Below are 17513 nucleotides of genomic sequence, written 5' to 3'. Positions count from 1 at the left end.
GGAAATGTATAAAAACCTTGGGACACGATCCTTCTTCATCTCAGATCTGCTTTGGGTTTCAAGAGGGGGAAACCTTAAGCCATAAGGATTGAGAACCCCAGTCACTGACTGGAGTCACCCTGAATATGGACATTGGACTATAACCTATGGACTATTTCTGAAAGGACTTTTGGCAACTATAAGCTCATCTCTGCTATGTATCTGAACCTCAAGAGTTGAATTCAAGTCTCTATGTATATTGATCTTTTAACCAACACTCTCTCTCTCTCTCTCTTTTCTTTTTTAATAAATTTTAGTTTAGTTAATAAGAATAGACTATAAGTGTGTATTTTGCGTAACATCTAGGTTATCATTGGACCTGGGTCTGGGGCTTGGTCCTTTGGGATCAGGGGCTTGGTCCTTTGGGATCAGGAGAACCTTTTCTTTTATATGATTAAATAAGATTTTCAGAATTTATCATCATATGCTTGACATGTGTGTCTGGATGGAGGCCTGAGGCTGGGTGCTTTAAGGGAACTGCATTATGTGGACTTCTGAGTAATCAGTCAAGTACTACAGAAGCTGTTTTGTGCTGGCTTGGTAAATCTAAGCATTGGAATATCCACCAGCATTTGGGGTTTGTTTACCCCATTCTGTTTGCAGTTCACCCTGATTGAGTGACCTGAGCTGGCTCCCACGGGCAGCACCGTCACAGGGGAGCAGGAGTAGGGAGGAGGGGGACACCCTGACATTAGTCCCCCTCTTCTCCCCTCCCCCGTACAGCAAGCAGGAGGCTCCCGGAGCAGCTCCAAGGCAGAGGGCAGGAGCAGCACATGGCAGTGGGGGGAGGGACAGCTGGCAATTGATAGCCTGCTGGGTGGCTGCCGCACAGGGAATTTAAGGGAGCGGGGAGCTGATAAGGGAGCTGATAGGGGGGCTGTTGGTTCACCCTGGTTCCAAGCCCCCACCAGCTAGGTGCAACGGGCTGCTCTTCCTGCAAGCAGTGGACAAACCAGGCCGCTGCCAACTTTAAATGAGCATGTTCCCTAATTGATCAGCAACGTAACAACATAAACGTAAACCGGGATGACTTTAAGTGAGGAGTTACTGTATTACCACAGGTTTGGTGTAAGAGGTCAGGAGGAAGGAGGCCAAACAGTACTCCATGAGGAGACTATCAACTCTTCTTCAAGCATCATTCAAAGAATTTAGACTTAAGAACTCAGTCTAGCAGTGCACTATACTCCTAACAGACCACTAAGCCAGGCTCAAATCTTTTTCACATATAAGTAACTTACTGCTTCCCACTTCTCCATTTATGGGTTTAACTTGCTGGTCACAGCTAAATTCCGCCTGTTCCAATACACCTTTGCTTTTCAGTACAGTATTGTCAGGAATAGGTAAATATATTTTGGCCAACACGTTTGTCCTTTTAGCTGATTCACAAATCTAAAAATAAAACAATTTGTGCCAGTGGCAGATTTAGAGTTGGTGTGGCCCTGTGCTCAGCTTCATTTCTGGGGCCCCTCCTTGGGACCCAGCCAAAAAAAGAACATTCTCTCTGATCTCCCGCACACCCCCAATTTTCATTCTTTTTTTCTTCATCCTCCTCCTATAAGTAATAGGAAGTAAATGAAAATAAAGTGAGATACTTTTCCACAGACCACTTGAAAATCGCTGAGGGTCTCGGCAGACCACATAATTATGTTTCCAAATATTGTTTGTACCGTTAGCTAACTACTGTAAAGCACTTTGGATAAAAGCGCTTAATAAAAAAAAAAGTAAAGAAGTGTTGGGGTGTGGGGTCTGGCCAGGACATAGGGTGCGGGAGGGGGCTCAGGGCTGGGGATGCAGGGTCTGGGAGGAAGTTACGGTGCAGGAGCAGGCGGGGGGTTGGGGTGCAGGGTCTGGCCAGGAGTTAGGGTATGGGAGGGGGCTCAGGACTAGGACAGGGGATTGGGGTGTGGAGTGCTTACCTGTGGCAGCTCCTGTTTAGTGCGAGGGGTGCAGGTGGGGATGCAGGAGTCAGGGAGGGCAAGGTGTGTGTGAGAGGGGTGCAGGAATCAGGGCTGGGAGTATGTGAGGGGGGTGCAGGAGCTCCCATTTGGTGCTCAGGGTGGGGGTGCGGATTTGGGGGGGTGCAGGAGTCAGGGAGGGCAGGGGGCTGGGTGTGTGTGAGGGGGTGCAGGAGTCAGGACAGGAGACTGGGGGAGTGTGCTGGGGTTGTGGGGGTGCTCCCAGGCCCCTGCCCTGAATGGCTCATGGCGAGGTGGGGAGGGTATGTGCAGCGGGAGTGCGGGGGCTGTGCCTTTGCTCTGCCCTACCCCTATTCCACCTCTTCCCCAAGGTCCTACCCCGCCTCTTTTCTGTCTCCTCCCCCTACCACCTGGAGCGACCTGAGCACTGGCAAACAGCTGTTTTGCAGTGAGGGCAGCACTGGCAGGGACGGGGGAAAAGTGGCATGCTCAGGGGAGGAGATGGGAGATTGGTTGCTGGTGGGGGCGAAGCCTGCAGCAGGAGCCCCAGGAGCCGGCAGGACCAAGCTTCTGCCCCCGCAGCTGCCCAGCTCTAGGGCTCCCTGTCATTGGGGGGTCCTGTGCCAGGGCACCCTGTCTTTCACTGTAAATCTGCCTCTGATTTGTGCTGTAGTTAAGATGATGTGTCAAAAAAGAACAAGTTCCAGCAAAAACATTCTGAAAGAAGCACCTCACAATCTTTAAAAAAATTCTCTTAACACCCCATGTGGTACTATTATACCCATTTGTAAGAACTAAGGCACAGAGAGACTAAGTGTTTCGAGCCTAAGGTCACACAGTAAGTCTATGGCAATGGAGCGAACTGAACTTGAATCTCACAAGTCCCTAGCATCCTAAGTACTGGGCCATGTTCCTGTCAAACAATAGCCTGTTTGTACAGGCATACATATATTCTGCAATTGTAACTTGGTCAGCTGTTTTTGAAAATTTGGTGCAGTATTTTGTATGTTAATTTTATAAAGATAAACTATAACATGACAGAAAACACAAACATTAAGGGGCCAATCCAATTTCCATTAGTCAGATTTTTAATGCCAGAAATGACCATTAGATCATATATAGTCTATATAACACATGCCATATGATTTCATATAGCTACCCCTGAATTGAGCCCAATAATTGTGTTTGACTAACGCATATCTTCCAGAAAGGCTTCCAGTCTTGATATGAAGACATCAAGACATGGAATATCTCCCAATTCCCTTGATAATTTGTTCCAATGGTTAGTCAATATCTAACTGTTAAAAATGTGTGGCTTATATCTATTTTGAATTTCCATCGGGCTTCAGCTTCCAGTTATTGGTTCTTGTTATGCCTTTCTCTGCTTAGATTAGAGCTCTTCAATATGCAGTATTTTCTCCCCATGAAGGTACTTAGACATTGAGCTCTTCAAGAACCTCTCTGTCAGGCCTTATTTCCAGCCCTAAAACCATTTTTGTGGCTCTTTTCTGAACCGTTTCCAATTTTTCAACATTCTTTCAAAAATGTAGACATTAGAACTGGATGCAATATTCCAGGATAAGGCTCACCAATGCAGTATACCGCGGTAAAATCACCTCGTTCTGCTCACTACTCCTCTGTTTATATCACCAAGAATCATATTAGCCCTTTCTGAAATCTGTCAGTTAGCCAATTCCGAATCCATTTAACATGAGCCTTATTGATATTGCGGAATGTTCTCAGACTTTTGCAAGGCATTATACATCTACACAGCTACTTTTAATCAACCAAAGTTGCAATTTCATCAAAAAATATTAGGTTTGTTTGACAGGACCTATTTCCCATAAAACTATGACTGACATTAATTATATTCCCATCCTTTAATTCTTTAGTGACTGAATCCTGCTATCAGCTTTGCCATTATTTTGTCCAGGACCGGTGTCAGGCTAACTGACTTATAGCTACCCATCAATATGAGTCTTCACGTGGATTTTAATGCAAGTTAGGGATCAGACCTAAAACATGGCACAGAAATGAAGTACAAAAGTAAATTACGTTACTATACCTCCAATCGAAGAGATTCGGGCCAATTTAATACCTGAATACTAAAAATTTGCTGAAACATTACTCTAAAATCCATCTGTAGGGGAGCTACTGAAGTGCAAGAGACTTGTTTTTCATTGTAAAATATTTTAATAAAATACTGTTGCCGCTGAACTTTGGCTCTTCTCTTCTGTTCATACCTACAAATTACCAAATAGAATACAGATTTAATTATTTCTAAATAATCAAACTCAGAGTAACAAACTGGTGACTAATTGCAACAGTTACTGTAGCATCACAAAAACACAAAAGCTTAGCATATCGGTTAATTTCAAGGGAATACAAATCATGCACATTTGCCATCAAAGATTAATATTGAGTACATAGTAAAGAGATATTTAGCCTACATTTCTGAAAAGACCCATGCATGTGTTCAACTTTACACACCTTGAGCAGTCCCATTGACTTCTCATTGCATAAGATTAAGCATGTGCATAAATCCTTGCAGGTTGATGGCATTAATATGTTAAATTTTATTTTAATATAAGATTTACTTTTTTTAAAAAAAACCACCAAACGTGTAATTTTTTAATTTAAATGAACTATTTTGAAACTATTTACTTTCAAATTTTAATACACTAATTTCTAAGGATATGTGAAATTAAAACAATACATATCATCATTATTCTACCTTAGCAGAGAAATAAATATACAGTATTGCAATTTAATAATTACAACTTACATGGGACACTTCAACATTGCTGTTATTTCTGCAGTCAAAGTGAGATGTGGTATGAAAAAAGGTTCCTTTATCTCTGCAAGTTGTGCTGAACTCACCAATGGAGGAGCTGAATCCAAACATCCCTAGAAACCAGTATCAGTATTTTAACTGTTTATAACATTTTTTTATAGCACAAGCATTAATTTCCCACATTCAAATTGGTTATCATAAGATCTCTATAAAATATGGCCAAGTTCCTTTGGTCCCTTTGAAAACCTCTGCCTAAATTTTCACTGGATCTGGGACATTTACAGCATCACCTCGATTTCCACAATTCTAAAGCAAATGCTTTATCTAGCAAACCAAGGAGCACTACACTGCTCTCATAAAAGTGAGTGACAAAACTCTCATTAGCAACAATGTGAGAAGGATAAGGCACACAATATTTATTATTTTAAAACCTGTCTCATAATGTAAGTACCTTCTGTTTTCCCCAGGTCTGTGAAATATCGTCAGGGTTATCGATATCTTCTCCCTCCAGCCCACTGTCTTTTTCAGCATCTTGTGCTAATCCTGCCTTATATGCATCCTCATCATTTTTCTTTGTCAGCCTTCTTCAAACATGGATACAAAACATTTAAATTTTATAATTAGAAAAATGTAGCGATAGTAGTTAGATCACACACTATAATCTTCCAATGTAGAACAAATACTTCAAAGTGTTACCTCACAATACACCAGATTTGAACCTAGTGGAAGTTATCAATAAGATTATGAATTTAAAACAGCCATTTTGTAATTATTTGCCTTAGTTAGAATGTTTGGGGAGGAGGATGTCTACATCAAGTGCAAAACCCATGCGTTTTGTTTTGTTAATGTCTTTTCAAGATACTGATGCTCAATACTTGTATTTGAACCTCTTAAAATCAATTTTCATTACAATAAAATAATTACAGAATTACAAAATTTACAATAGGAAATTTGTAAGGACTGATAGAGAATAATCAATCAAAATTTCAGGCTGTACCTTAACTAACCACAACCCTAATTTATAAGAGAGCTAGGAAAATATGGATCTAAGAACAACACTATAAGTACACTACATTCACCAAATAAATGTCCTTTTCCAAAACTGTATTCCACATAAACCTGGTTATGAAACACATGCAGTTTTGATTGACTGCAGCTTTCTAAATGTACTAATAGAAAGTCCATTTCAATTAATGAAATGTCAGAACACAGAAAATACAGTATTAGTTGCATTAGATAAGGACATCTAGAATGAAGGGCCATCTACCCAACACACCACCAGTACAATCAGACTCTGTGGAAATTCTCATCTAGGGAACTTAGGGTTAGAGTCCTCCCCTCAAATCCAAGAAGTCTGGGTGCTAATTAAACAGGTCCCACTCTCTCCAATAGTCACCCAACCCTCTCTATAGTGGTAGGCCATCCGCTCCGAATGCCTACCAACTTCACTATGAGAATCATTTTCGACTTTGACCCAATGAAAGCAGGATGGAAAAGACACCCCCCCACCCACCCCTCAGAACACCTAAAACACAATCACTGGACAGTGTCAACTGATATTTGTCCTTCACAGGCATCCTACCCTTAAGGTGCCAGATTTGGCTCAGAACAGAATATCATGGAGGCACATAATGCATTTGGAGGCCTCTGTGCTGTCCAAATGACAGCATGAGAACCAGCCTAACCTCAAACCAACACAGGAAAGTCAATAGGCTCCAACACAGCTCTCTCCAACAGCCCCTAGCAACAGCTATTCCAGCCTAAGAACTGGAATGGTGTATATGGCCCCTCTGATGGTATTTGAAATACTGCATCCAGCTACATTTTTATAAAGTATCTTTGAAAAATTGTATTGAGAATTTACAGTTCCTAATTTTACATCTTGGCTGGGAAGAGACTCTCCTCTTATGTCTGGAACAGATCAGACGAGCACCCAGAAAGCAGACAGAGTCTCAGTTGACTGAATAGCTTATTCCACTATGCAACTGCTCTTCTAGTTCAAAAGTTTGGTACTTAATATCTAAACTTTTCCTTTCTTTTCATTATCACCAATGTTAATACCTATAAGTATATATTTTAGAAAAAGTATTTGTAGTTATTACAGTATACAAAATATACTCTCTTTAATATGTAGGCTATCTTTAATTGGCCATTTCAATATAATTCCTTTACACAGAGATAAAGACATTTCAAAGACACTCTGACACAAACTTACTTTTGAAACTGTAATTTTACAGGTGTACTTGTATAGTCTTGCTGTCTACGTACACATTTTATTTGTTTCCAGACTTTTAACATACTATGTATTAAAGAAATATCTTTTTGGTGTTCTAGGTCATACAATTTCTTGGTATCTCTGCAATAAAAGCATACAACAAAAAGATAATCTAATTCTCTGATAACAAAATCAGACAGTAATGATTTTATCTGGGTCTATAATCAAGTTTTAAATAGAACACTTATATTTAAAATAAAAGGAGTATTTGTGGCTCCTTAGAGACTTAGTCTCTAAGGTGCCACAAGTATTCCTTTTCTTTTTGCGAATACAGACTAACACGGCTGTTACTCTGAAACCTATATTTAAAATAGTTTATTAAAATCTGCATATTCATTTTCCATCGATTCTTTGCACGTACACTAGCAGATTTTTTTCAGATACAGCACACAGCAATGTGAATTTGGTCCTTTGACTGCATTAAGTGGGAAAGGGAAGAAAAATATGCAAGAACAGTATGCAAGTTTTCTACAATACAAAAAGATTTACTGTACAAATCTGAAAGAAGAGTCTGGCATGGTGACTAATTAATATGAGAATAAAATGAGACACCACATCTTATTCTCTACATCTGTTCCTTAAAATTCTGTCAGTGACCCATAATTACTGAGGTGAGGACTGAACAAAGGTACCCTGAGATTCTGGTTTGTAGATATTCAGGCAGAAATTTGTTAAACTGTCAGACTTGCCTGCTTAGTATCTTGCGTGTTACATAGGAGATTAAAAGAATAAGATTGCTTTGTTGTGGTATTACTTTCTGCCTAATAGCCTCTGTATAAATATCAACTATTTTTGTTTAGTGATGGCCTCAAACCAAAACTCTAGAACCAAATGGCCCATAAATTCTGGGGAGGTTCTGATATGGATCCAAGTACTTTGCAGGTTGAGCCCATAGCTCCATTTGCTTCTCATGATTTGGTGGGCATGTAAGCCTCTTTTCACTACACAAACTGTAGAAAAAATATCTAAAAAGAAACTAAATTCCTGTATTATTAGATGCAAATAATAAAGACTCTTCTGGAGTCTTGTTACTTAGACTGGAACACATGCTCTAGGACCCCATAAGGTGGGAGGGTCCCAGAGCTCAGGCTGCACCCTGAGCCCAAACACCTATGAACCTGAATCAGCTGGCACAGGCCAGCCGCGGGTGTCTAATTGCAGTGTAGACATACCCAAGTTGGTATACAGCCCTGGGCCTGTGTTAAGAGTAGGAGAATTGTAGAATTCCACCAAGAGAAGTGAAGGCACCAGGCCTGGCACCTGTGTGGGTACACTCAGAGAACCATCACAGCTATAGCTAGCTAAGCCTTGAACAGTGACCCCTGTTGCCCTTACCCATGCAAGTAGTTCCACAGACTTCAATAGGATTACTTGCATAAGGAAAAAGAATACCTAATATGTAAATTGAATTTCTGATGCATGATATAGCTAAATATATTGTTAAATACATCAAACAACTCTGTTATATCCAATTTCCACATTCGCCTTAACAACAAAAACTTTATATTATAATGTGCATATCAGACAACTTTCTTGCTTCCAGTAAACGAACACTTTCCAGTTACTTGAAAGAGGCTGTTCTACAGCACAGCATCGTTCCAAAGACAAGACATCTGGTGCTTTATGGCATGTGTTTGAAATGTACTGTTTGTCTAAAATATAAGCTTCTTGGAGTAAGGTCTGTGTATTTTTCTAGGTTTTGTACAGTGCTGAGCATGCTGTTATCATCTAATAATAAAAATTTTTAAATGTACTATCCTATGAGACTTTCACCATTATAACCGCTACTGTGCATCAACTACTGCAGAAAAGTCACGTAATGTATTTTTTCTTCTGTCTCTCTGTGGGAAAAGAAGTTAAATTAGTCATGATAAATGCTGGAAATGGGAAAAATGGAAAATATTGGAAATGTGGACGTGTCAAGTTAAGGTCAGGAACTGTATGAAATTTTTTTTTTTAAATTTAAAATTAAACCAAATATAAGTAACTCCAAAATCTATTTCAGGAGCCTTTTACCATCAATATTTAAAAACAAATCCAGAAGCTTATGTACAGTTCTTATAAAAAAGGTAGTAGTTGTGTGTTTAGAAAATAGTGCAGTATTACAATAGTTATGCTTATTAAAATGGATGTTTACTAAGGAATTCTCAGGAGTAGATTGAATAGACATGTAAGTTGTCAAAAGAAAACTCAGAACTCACAGTTGCACAGTGTAGTTGTAATATGCTTGGTTCTTTTCAATAATTACATTACCTTATTTGCCATTGGTAGTCCTCTAAAGTTTTCCTGCTCAGTTGGCTTGCTTCCAAACCACTTTCTACTATTTTGGTAGCATTTATTAATGCTTTAAGCTGTAATAAAAATCCCATACACTGTTTTGAAAAAGTTAAAAACTTTTCAGCTGATTAGCGTTAAGTTCCTACTGCATTCGGCAAAACTAATACAAAAATTAGTGTATTATGCTGATGAAATACCAAACATAATCATACCTAAAAGGTACAAAGAAATCCATTAAAGATGAAATGGTAGCTTTACCTTTACTTTTTCTGATTTTTGTACTGTTAATTCAGACCCTTTTGATCAGTTTTTGTATTCAATTTTCAGTGCTACGAAAAACTATAAAATGTAGATTATTTATCGGCAAATCCAAAATGTCATTTTCAAGTCTCTCTCAAAGATGTGTATTTTGGCAACTTTGTTTTTTAAAAAAATATTAACAGGGAGATCAAAAGGCTTGGGAGTAGTAAACACCATTCTTACCCTGGTATGATTAAGAAGCAACTACATGAGTGGAAATTTGAATTTCTAGCACTTTGAAGGTTTTCCACATAAGTGTAGTATGGTTATAGCCTGGTACTTTTGTTAGTAAAGGTAAAGGGCCAGATTGTGAGTCCCTTAGCCACAATGGTGAGTAGAATAGTTCTATGGAAGTCAATATTAAGGGGCTCACAATCTGGTTCTGGGTAAACAACATCAAATATGCATCTGAATCACAGGATATTTACTTAGAGAGACTTGACTTTCTAGTATATTGGGAGACTGAACCTTTGCAACCAAATTAAGAGGTATTTTTTCATCATTTTGATCAGTGAACATTTGCATACAAAGCTTCCATTAATAGTAATTAAATATTAACAGCATTAATAGTCAAACAGAGAATATACCTCTATTTTTCTTAAATGAGCTTTTAGGGTAAAGATCTATATTATCTTTTCTTATTTAATTATGAAATGTTCAGTGTCACATAAGCCAATAACCCAACACATCTGAATTAGCTTGAAAAAATGTTTTATAGTGCAAAGATTTAGAAACACCAGTTGGCAAAATGAGCTGCTAACTACAGGTATAGCCATGTTGCAGAGTGTCTCAATTATTCCCATGAACGCAAAAATAATTGTTGCCAGCCAATTATGCGTCTCCCCTAGACTGTACCTCTCCCCTCTCTTCTCTTATCCCTCCCAGCCTTTACCCCTTATCCTGCCCTGTCACCACATCGCACCTCACCCTTCTGATTCTTCCCTTCTCTTTTGTACTTCCAGGGTGCCAGTGTAAGCGGGGGAATAGTCCCGCTTTTGTGGGAAACTTTCCTGGCTTCTGCACTACCCCAGTGAAGTGGGCTAGCGAAAGGATCTGAGTCCTCGCTCCCACTTCCTTTACCCAGAGGCCTCCCTGCCCTTGAGGACTCCCCTTCCACTCTCCTGTCTGACAAAGTCCTTGTAACCCCAACAAGGCTGGGCCCAGGATTCCTGGGAGGCTCGACCCCAACCCTGCTGTGGTCACCTAGGACGGGGGCTAGGATGTCCCCACTCCAAGGTACTCTCTCTGCAGTGGGCACTTCTCTGACCCACTGATCATTAGGTACAATTTAAAGCAAATGCAAGTTATTTAATCAACAATTAATTTTAAAAAGAATAAGGAAAAATGGAAAGGTTAAAGGAAACACATCACCCTGCTCTGTGACAGGGAACATCACAAACAGTGTCTCTGGAATGTCAGGGCAGTTCACAGTCTGTTCCTTGTAAGTCCCAGGCCTCCTTCTAAGGCTCTGGCTGTGCTGCAGGGATGCTGTGGGCTGGACACTCGCTCTGGTGGTGGCCACACGCTCTCCATCTCTAGGTGGCAGGACCCTTCTTCCCAGCATTCCCCCACCCTTTCAGGGTTACCAATCCCCCCCACGAGTCTGGCCTGCAGAGCCTCCTGGCTGAGGCGTATCCGCGCTGGGCCCGCTGCCCAGGGTCCCCCCTTGCTCTCCCCAGCTGCTCACGACATCTGGCTCCAGATTGCTCCAGCCCCAGCTCCACTCTGCCTCAGCAAGGCTGCTACTCTGCCTCCAGCTCCCTGGGCTGCTTCTCTGGCCTCTCTGGCTCTGGTTGCTACAGCTCTCCTCCCAGGACAGGTCTGCTCTGCAGGCTGCTTCTGTGACTCTGCTCCCAGCACTGACCTGCTTCGTGGGCTGCTTTTCTGGCCCCTCTGGCTCTGATTGCTGCAGCTCTCCTCCCAGGGCAAGTCTGCTCTCCCTGGTCTGTGCCTCTGGCTTTGGGGCTGCAGCTCTGCTCCCAGGACAGGGTCTGCTCTCTCTGGGCTGCTTTTCTGGTCCCTCTGGATCTGGCACAGCTCTACTCCCCAGCTCAGCTTGGGCCCCTGCTTTTTCCTTTGCTTGGCCCCACTCTGTCTGACCCAGGCAATTCCAGCTCACACAGAGGACAGGACCTCCCTGGCCTCCTGACTCCCTGATTAGCCTGCCCACCCTGTCATTCAGGCTGACCTGGAGCACTGGCCTCTCCCCATTGTTCCTGGACCTGTCAGTCTCAGGGTCCTGATTCCCCATTGACCCTTCCCCCTTTTAGTACTGGGAGCTAGCAACTAAAACACCCCCACTGAATGTTAGTAATGGGGCAACAGTCCCCATACATCAGCAAGGGGAGAACTGAGAGCACAGAAGAGATAATCTTCCAGCTCTCAAGCTCTACATCACAGTGGTCCCCAGTGATTGGGAAAAGCAATAGCAGGTAGAATCCTGGTCAGCCTCTGTATCCCTGGGCTGGAGTACATTCTGTGCAGATAGAATCTTCTGAGAATTTAAGTGCAAGCCTCCAACGAGACTCTACTGAGCATATACACACAGTGATCTACAGAGACTTATACATTTGGCTAAATTTACGTGGATTTTTACAGGGACAGCAAAAGGCACCTTTCTGAATCCAGGGTGACCTCTACACTGCTCCAAAGTTTGGACATGCTTGTTTCTCACTGAAACAGTTATGAGGACATTTTAACATTAGAAAAAATATTTTTCACTAGATTTGTTCTCAGAAATGGTTGATCCATTTTTCTGAAATTCTACCCCTATCCCCACAAAAAAATTCTACCCTTATCCCCAGTTGGCCTGAGGCAGACACCTAGCAGAGAAAATTTGAGCTCAAAGAGTTTAAATTTGGCAAAGTTATAAGGAACTGAAAACAGGGTCTTATATGGAAAAGTTTAGACAAACTTAACTATAGCCTTTGCTGACAGCTCCACCTACAATTCATACATACATATACATACACACTTCCCTCCCCTCCCGAACTGTGCATCTTTTAATTTTGAAACTGTCCACATTAAAAAAATGAAGCATTTTCTTACCTTTTCAGATAGCAAGAGAGCTATATTATGCTGTTGTCTGTTCTGAAAGCATTCATAAAGTTGGAGCAACCTAGCAGTCAACACATGTTCTTGGCTGAAAAGAGGATGGTGGCTGAACAATAAACTTGATATATTGAGATCTAGTTGATAAAGTTCTCTTTGACCCCCTGATTTAGTTATGATGCAGCTTTCCAATTCAGGTAGCATTGCCTGTTTTAAACATAAAATAAATAATAATAATTTCTTTATTTCATATATCTTTATACTACTTTGAAAGGCAGTATTACCTACCAGTAACTGTATCTGTAAGAAGAATCATAGAATCATAGAATATCAGGGTTGGAAGGGACCCCAGAAGGTCATCTAGTCCAACCCCCTGCTCAAAGCAGGACCAATTCCCAGTTAAATCATCCCAGCCAGGGCTTTGTCAAGCCTGACCTTAAAAACCTCTAAGGAAGGAGATTCTACCACCTCCCTAGGTAACGCATTCCAGTGTTTCACCACCCTCTTAGTGAAAAAGTTTTTCCTAATATCCAATCTAAACCTCCCCCACTGCAACTTGAGACCATTACTCCTCGTTCTGTCATCTGCTACCATTGAGAACAGTCTAGAGCCATCCTCTTTGGAACCCCCTTTCAGGTAGTTGAAAGCAGCTATCAAATCCCCCCTCATTCTTCTCTTCTGCAGGCTAAACAATCCCAGCTCCCTCAGCCTCTCCTCATAACTCATGTGTTCCAGTTCCCTAATCATTTTTGTTGCCCTTCGCTGGACTCTCTCCAATTTATCCACATCCTTCTTGAAGTGTGGGGCCCAAAACTGGACACAGTACTCCAGATGAGGCCTCACCAATGTCGAATAGAGGGGAACGATCACGTCCCTCGATCTGCTCGCTATGCCCCTACTTATACATCCCAAAATGCCATTGGCCTTCTTGGCAACAAGGGCACACTGCTGACTCATATCCAGCTTCTCGTCCACTGTCACCCCTAGGTCCTTTTCCGCAGAACTGCTGCCTAGCCATTCGGTCCCTAGTCTGTAGCTGTGCATTGGGTTCTTCCGTCCTAAGTGCAGGACCCTGCACTTATCCTTATTGAACCTCATCAGATTCCTTTTGGCCCAATCTTCCAATTTGTCTAGGTCCTTCTGTATCCTATCCCTCCCCTCCAGCGTATCTACCACTCCTCCCAGTTTAGTATCATCTGCAAATTTGCTGAGAGTGCAATCCACACCATCCTCCAGATCATTTATGAAGATATTGAATAAAACCGGCCCCAGGACCGACCCTTGGGGCACTCCACTTGATACCGGCTGCCAACTCGACATGGAGCCATTGATCACTACCCGCTGAGCCCGACAATCGAGCCAGCTTTCTACCCACCTTATAGTGCATTCATCCAGCCCATACTTCCTTAACTTGCTGACAAGAATACTGTGGGAGACCGTGTCAAAAGCTTTGCTAAAGTCAAGAAACAATACATCCACTGCTTTCCCTTCATCCACAGAACCAGTAATCTCATCATAAAAGGCGATTAGATTAGTCAGGCATGACCTTCCCTTGGTGAATCCATGCTGGCTGTTCCTGATCACTTTCCTCTCATGCAAGTGCTTCAGGATTGATTCTTTGAGGACCTGCTCCATGATTTTTCCAGGGACTGAGGTGAGGCTGACTGGCCTGTAGTTCCCAGGATCCTCCTTCTTCCCTTTTTTAAAGATTGGCACTACATTAGCCTTTTTCCAGTCATCCGGGACTTCCCCGGTTCGCCACGAGTTTTCAAAGATAATGGCCAATGGCTCTGCAATCACAGCCGCCAATTCCTTCAGCACTCTCGGATGCAACTCGTCCGGCCCCATGGACTTGTGCACGTCCAGCTTTTCTAAATAGTCCCTAACCACCTCTATCTCCACAGAGGGCTGGCCATCTCTTCCCCATTTTGTGATGCCCAGCGCAGCAGTCTGGGAGCTGACCTTGTTAGTGAAAACAGAGGCAAAAAAAGCATTGAGTACATTAGCTTTTTCCACATCCTCTGTCACTAGGTTGCCTCCCTCATTCAGTAAGGGGCCCACACATTCCTTGGCTTTCTTCTTGTTGCCAACATACCTGAAGAAACCCTTCTTGTTACTCTTGACATCTCTGGCTAGCTGCAGCTCCAGGTGCGATTTGGCCCTCCTGATAACATTCCTACATGCCCGAGCAATATTTTTATACTCTTCCCTGGTCATATGTCCAACCTTCCACTTCTTGTAAGCTTCTTTTTTATGTTTAAGATCCGCTAGGATTTCATCATTAAGCCAAGCTGGTCGCCTGCCATATTTACTATTCTTTTGACTCATTGGGATGGTTTGTCCCTGTAACCTCAACAGGGATTCCTTGAAATACAGCCAGCTCTCCTGGACACCTTTCCCCTTCAAGTTAGTCCCCCAGGGGATCCTGGCCATCCATTCCCTGAGGGAGTCGAAGTCTGCTTTCCTGAAGTCCAGGGTCCGTATCCTGCTGCTTACCTTTCTTCCCTGCGTCAGGATCCTGAACTCAACCAACTCATGGTCACTGCCTCCCAGATTCCCATCCACTTTTGCTTCCCCCACTAATTCTACCCAGTTTGTGAGCAGCAGGTCAAGAAAAGCGCCCCCCCCCTAGTTGGCTCCTCTAGCACTTGCGCCAGGAAATTGTCCCCTACGCTTTCCAAAAACTTCCTGGATTGTCTATGCACCGCCGTATTGCTCTCCCAGCAGATCTCAGGAAAATTAAAGTCACCCATGAGAATCAGGGCACGCGATCTAGTAGCTTCCGTGAGCTGCCGGAAGAAAGCCTCATGCACCTCATCCCCCTGGTCCGGTGGTCTATAGCAGACTCCCACCACTACATCACTCTTGTTGCACACACTTCTAAACTTAATCCAGAGACACTCAGGTTTTTCTGCAGTTTCGTACCGGAGCTCTGAGCAGTCATACTGCTCCCTTACATACAGTGCTACTCCCCCACCTTTTCTGCCCTGCCTGTCCTTCCTGAACAATTTATAACCATCCATGACAGTACTCCAGTCATGTGAGTTATCCCACCAAGTCTCTGTTATTCCGATCACGTCATCACAGACCATGAAAAAATGACAGACATCACACACAGACCATGAAAAAATGGGTGTTTGTATAAAACGTTTGTATAAAATATAAATGGTCTGTGTGTAGAAAAAGATCTTCTGTATTTTCCACAGTATGCATCCGATGAAGTGAGCTGTAGCTCATGAAAGCTTACGCTCAAATAAATTGATTAGTCTCTAAGGTGCCACAAGTACTCCTTTTGTTTTTGCGAATACAGACTAACACGGCTGTTACTCTGAAACATGTATCTGTAAGAGTTTTCTTCTTTCCAAATCCAAAACTCTAGTCTCAAAATACAGAGTGATTTCAGTCTGTGGTACTCAACAAAACTGTAGTAACCTTAAACTGCAGTACTTTCTGACTAAAGCCAGCCTCAGACAAATAACAGATTCCCTCTTATACAGACAATAAATGTGAAAGGAGACAATCATGTAGTGATGTAATAATAGAGTTTGCACCAAGATGAGAATATCACTCAAGTACCAAAGCACGTTATAAAAGTGGGTAAGCAATTCACTGATCCCATTTTTTTTTTAAAAAAGGTGGAACCAGAGGTCAGTTAAGTGACTTATTCAAGATCACATAGTAAGTCAGTGACAGAGCCAGGAATAAAACTTAGTTCTATGCTCTGTATCCATGATAATATGTAAAAACCAATTACCCTAAAATTAAGCGCCCTATAATCTGCCAACTGTGCTATCTGAGCCGGATGACTTACTAGCCCGGAATATATTTATTGGCAGTGCCTCAGCCCAAGAAGCAGGAAGTTCCATAGTGCTATTCACTTCATCTACAAAAAGCCCAACTAATTGGGCTTTATGCAAGTGAAGTACACAGAGGTTATGGTGCAAACTTTAAATCTCTTTTGTACCAGCAGGTCAGGCTACACTGCAGCAACTCTACAGCTACCAGTGTAGTTTATGAGTTGGAATAACTCCTGCCCCTCTCCTTGCAGTAACTGAGTGGTATATTAGGACCACTGGATCTGCATAATTGTAGTCAGTAGCCCACAACCTGGGCCATGCCCAGCACCAACTTCTATGCCATCCTTTTTGGGCTGTTGATAGAGCTCACTCCAAATCCCCCACTCAAGATATTCAAAGATTTCCCTGAATGACTGCTCTACCTAATAACCCGCTCCACCCACTAATCAGAGTATAACAGAGAGCAAGATCTACAGTTCCAAAGAGGAAGACAGAACTTTTCTGTTAGCAAGTATCAGAACCATGCTTAAAGCAGCTAGGTAAATTCTGCTGACTCATTGTGGCAAGATAGGAAGTGGGCATGACCATGTGGTCAGAAAGAATGAGCAACAGAGATAGGGCTGTCTTAAACTGTCAGGCTTGGGGAGAAAGCTTAAAATGAGGTTCATGTTCTGTTATTATTTGTGTTACCAAAAAGCCAAATCCAAGAAAAAGGGTAAATCTGACCTAATACAAAGTATTTACACTTTATCTGATGCTGAATGGGAATGTCAAAGGCTCAAAGAGGCCAAATGTGTGCCTTAACTAGAGTAGCAGGTCGGTCTTGTATGCTGGGATTAAATTAATTTTAAAAGAATTGGATTTATAAATATTCAAGAAAAAATGGAAGATATTAAAATACATTAATTTCAGACTAAACTATATGCGGTTATGGGTTGCATTAAACCTCACTGAAATTGGTTAGTGTAACAACCACCATTCATTCAGGTGAAGTATAAAAAGCAATTGAGCTCCTTTATGCAACCAGATAGCCGAAACAATAGGAGCATCACCCAAAATATGGA

The 17513-nt window shown here is 42.0% G+C and overlaps 1 protein-coding gene across 1 annotated transcript in view; it reads right to left on the bottom strand.

Moving 5' to 3' along the window:
• LOC140915203 (protein CC2D2B-like) overlaps nucleotides 1-17513 on the bottom strand; it is a gene marked incomplete at its 5' end in the record, with an annotated part of 53988 nt that overhangs the window by 11965 nt on the left and 24510 nt on the right. The window contains 6 exons of the mRNA XM_073354778.1: nucleotides 4021-4198; nucleotides 4741-4862; nucleotides 5201-5333; nucleotides 6965-7105; nucleotides 9278-9375; nucleotides 12650-12859. Of these exons, the coding sequence (XP_073210879.1) occupies nucleotides 4021-4198; nucleotides 4741-4862; nucleotides 5201-5333; nucleotides 6965-7105; nucleotides 9278-9375; nucleotides 12650-12859 (882 nt within the window). The remainder of the gene's footprint in view (nucleotides 1-4020; nucleotides 4199-4740; nucleotides 4863-5200; nucleotides 5334-6964; nucleotides 7106-9277; nucleotides 9376-12649; nucleotides 12860-17513) is intronic.

This window comes from Lepidochelys kempii, chromosome 7, assembly GCF_965140285.1.
Source record: "Lepidochelys kempii isolate rLepKem1 chromosome 7, rLepKem1.hap1, whole genome shotgun sequence".
Taxonomy (NCBI): Eukaryota; Metazoa; Chordata; order Testudines; family Cheloniidae; genus Lepidochelys; species Lepidochelys kempii.
The sequence above is the reverse complement of the archived record's forward strand: the minus strand, read 5'-3'. Positions and strand labels throughout refer to the sequence as shown.